The sequence below is a fragment of the Pteropus vampyrus genome, unplaced genomic scaffold, assembly GCF_000151845.1.
Source record: "Pteropus vampyrus isolate Shadow unplaced genomic scaffold, Pvam_2.0 Scaffold507, whole genome shotgun sequence".
Taxonomy (NCBI): Eukaryota; Metazoa; Chordata; class Mammalia; order Chiroptera; family Pteropodidae; genus Pteropus; species Pteropus vampyrus.
The window spans coordinates 300943-301965 of record NW_011889288.1 but is presented as its reverse complement, the minus strand read 5'-3'; the positions used below and the strand labels follow the sequence as shown (position 1 = coordinate 301965).

The 1023-nt window shown below is 44.4% G+C and overlaps 1 protein-coding gene across 1 annotated transcript; it reads right to left on the bottom strand.

The window, feature by feature from the left end:
• Positions 1-147: 147 nt before the first annotated feature.
• LOC105307668 (olfactory receptor 7A10-like) lies at positions 148-1014 on the bottom strand. Its single transcript, XM_023524909.1, has 2 exons — positions 667-1014; positions 148-384 (listed from the first exon to the last, which is right to left on the bottom strand). Exons 1-2 carry the CDS (start codon positions 1012-1014, stop codon positions 148-150), a joined length of 585 nt encoding a protein of 194 aa, XP_023380677.1.
• Between the last annotated feature and the right edge of the window lie 9 nt (positions 1015-1023).

Below are 1023 nucleotides of genomic sequence, written 5' to 3'. Positions count from 1 at the left end.
GCTTAATGAAGTACACTACTTAAATTAAATAGAGAAGTTGAATTCGAAGAAAAGGGAATTCTAGGAAATAAACAGAAATGCTAGTTCTACTTCTATGATCTCTTGAAAAAATAGCAACTTCAGGCTCTGAGAATTTGAGCCCTCCAATCATGGGCGTTTCTGCACCCCCAAGACAATTGTCTCTTGTACAGCTGCCATCCCAATAAATCTTTTCAGGGCTCTCTTTATGTCTTTGTTCCTGAGACTGTAGATGAAGGGGTTCAGCATGGGTGTGACCACAGTGTACATCACTGAGGCTACTGCACTTGAGTGAGAGCTGTGGGTAGGAGCAGAGCTGAGGTACACTCCTAGGACTGTACAATAAAATAAAGAGACAACTGAGAGGTGAGACACACAGGTAGAAAATACTTTATACTTTCCCTGAGCCGATGACATTCTACGTATGCAGGACACTATCTTAGAGTAAGAGTAAAAGATACCAGCCAGGGGACAACTAGCCAGCAGCACAGTTACAAAATACAACAGCATGTTATTAAAAAAGGTGTCAGAACAGGCAAGTTGGACCATCTGTTTGAGTTCACAGAAAAAGTGGGGGATTTCTAAGACTATACAGGACAGCCTCAACACCATTAAGGTTTCTAACAAGGAATTCAGGGAAGCTAAGATCCAGGACGCCAGAACCAGCATCCCACAGAGCCAGGGGTTCATGATGACCATGTAGTGCAGGGGGTGACAGATGGCCACAAACCGGTCATAGGCCATCATAGTCAGGAGGAAGACGTCCAATGCTCCAAAATGTGTAAAAAAATACATTTGTGTAATGCAGCCTTCGTAAGTGATGATTTTGCTCTGTGTCTGGATGTTCACCAGCATCTTTGGGACAGTGGTGGAGGTAAAACAGATGTCCACCAAGGATAGGTTAGAGAGGAAGAAGTACATGGGCGTGTGGAGGTGGGAGTCTGAGCTGACGGCCAGGATGATGAGCAGGTTTCCAAATACAGTGATCAGGTACATGGAGAGGAA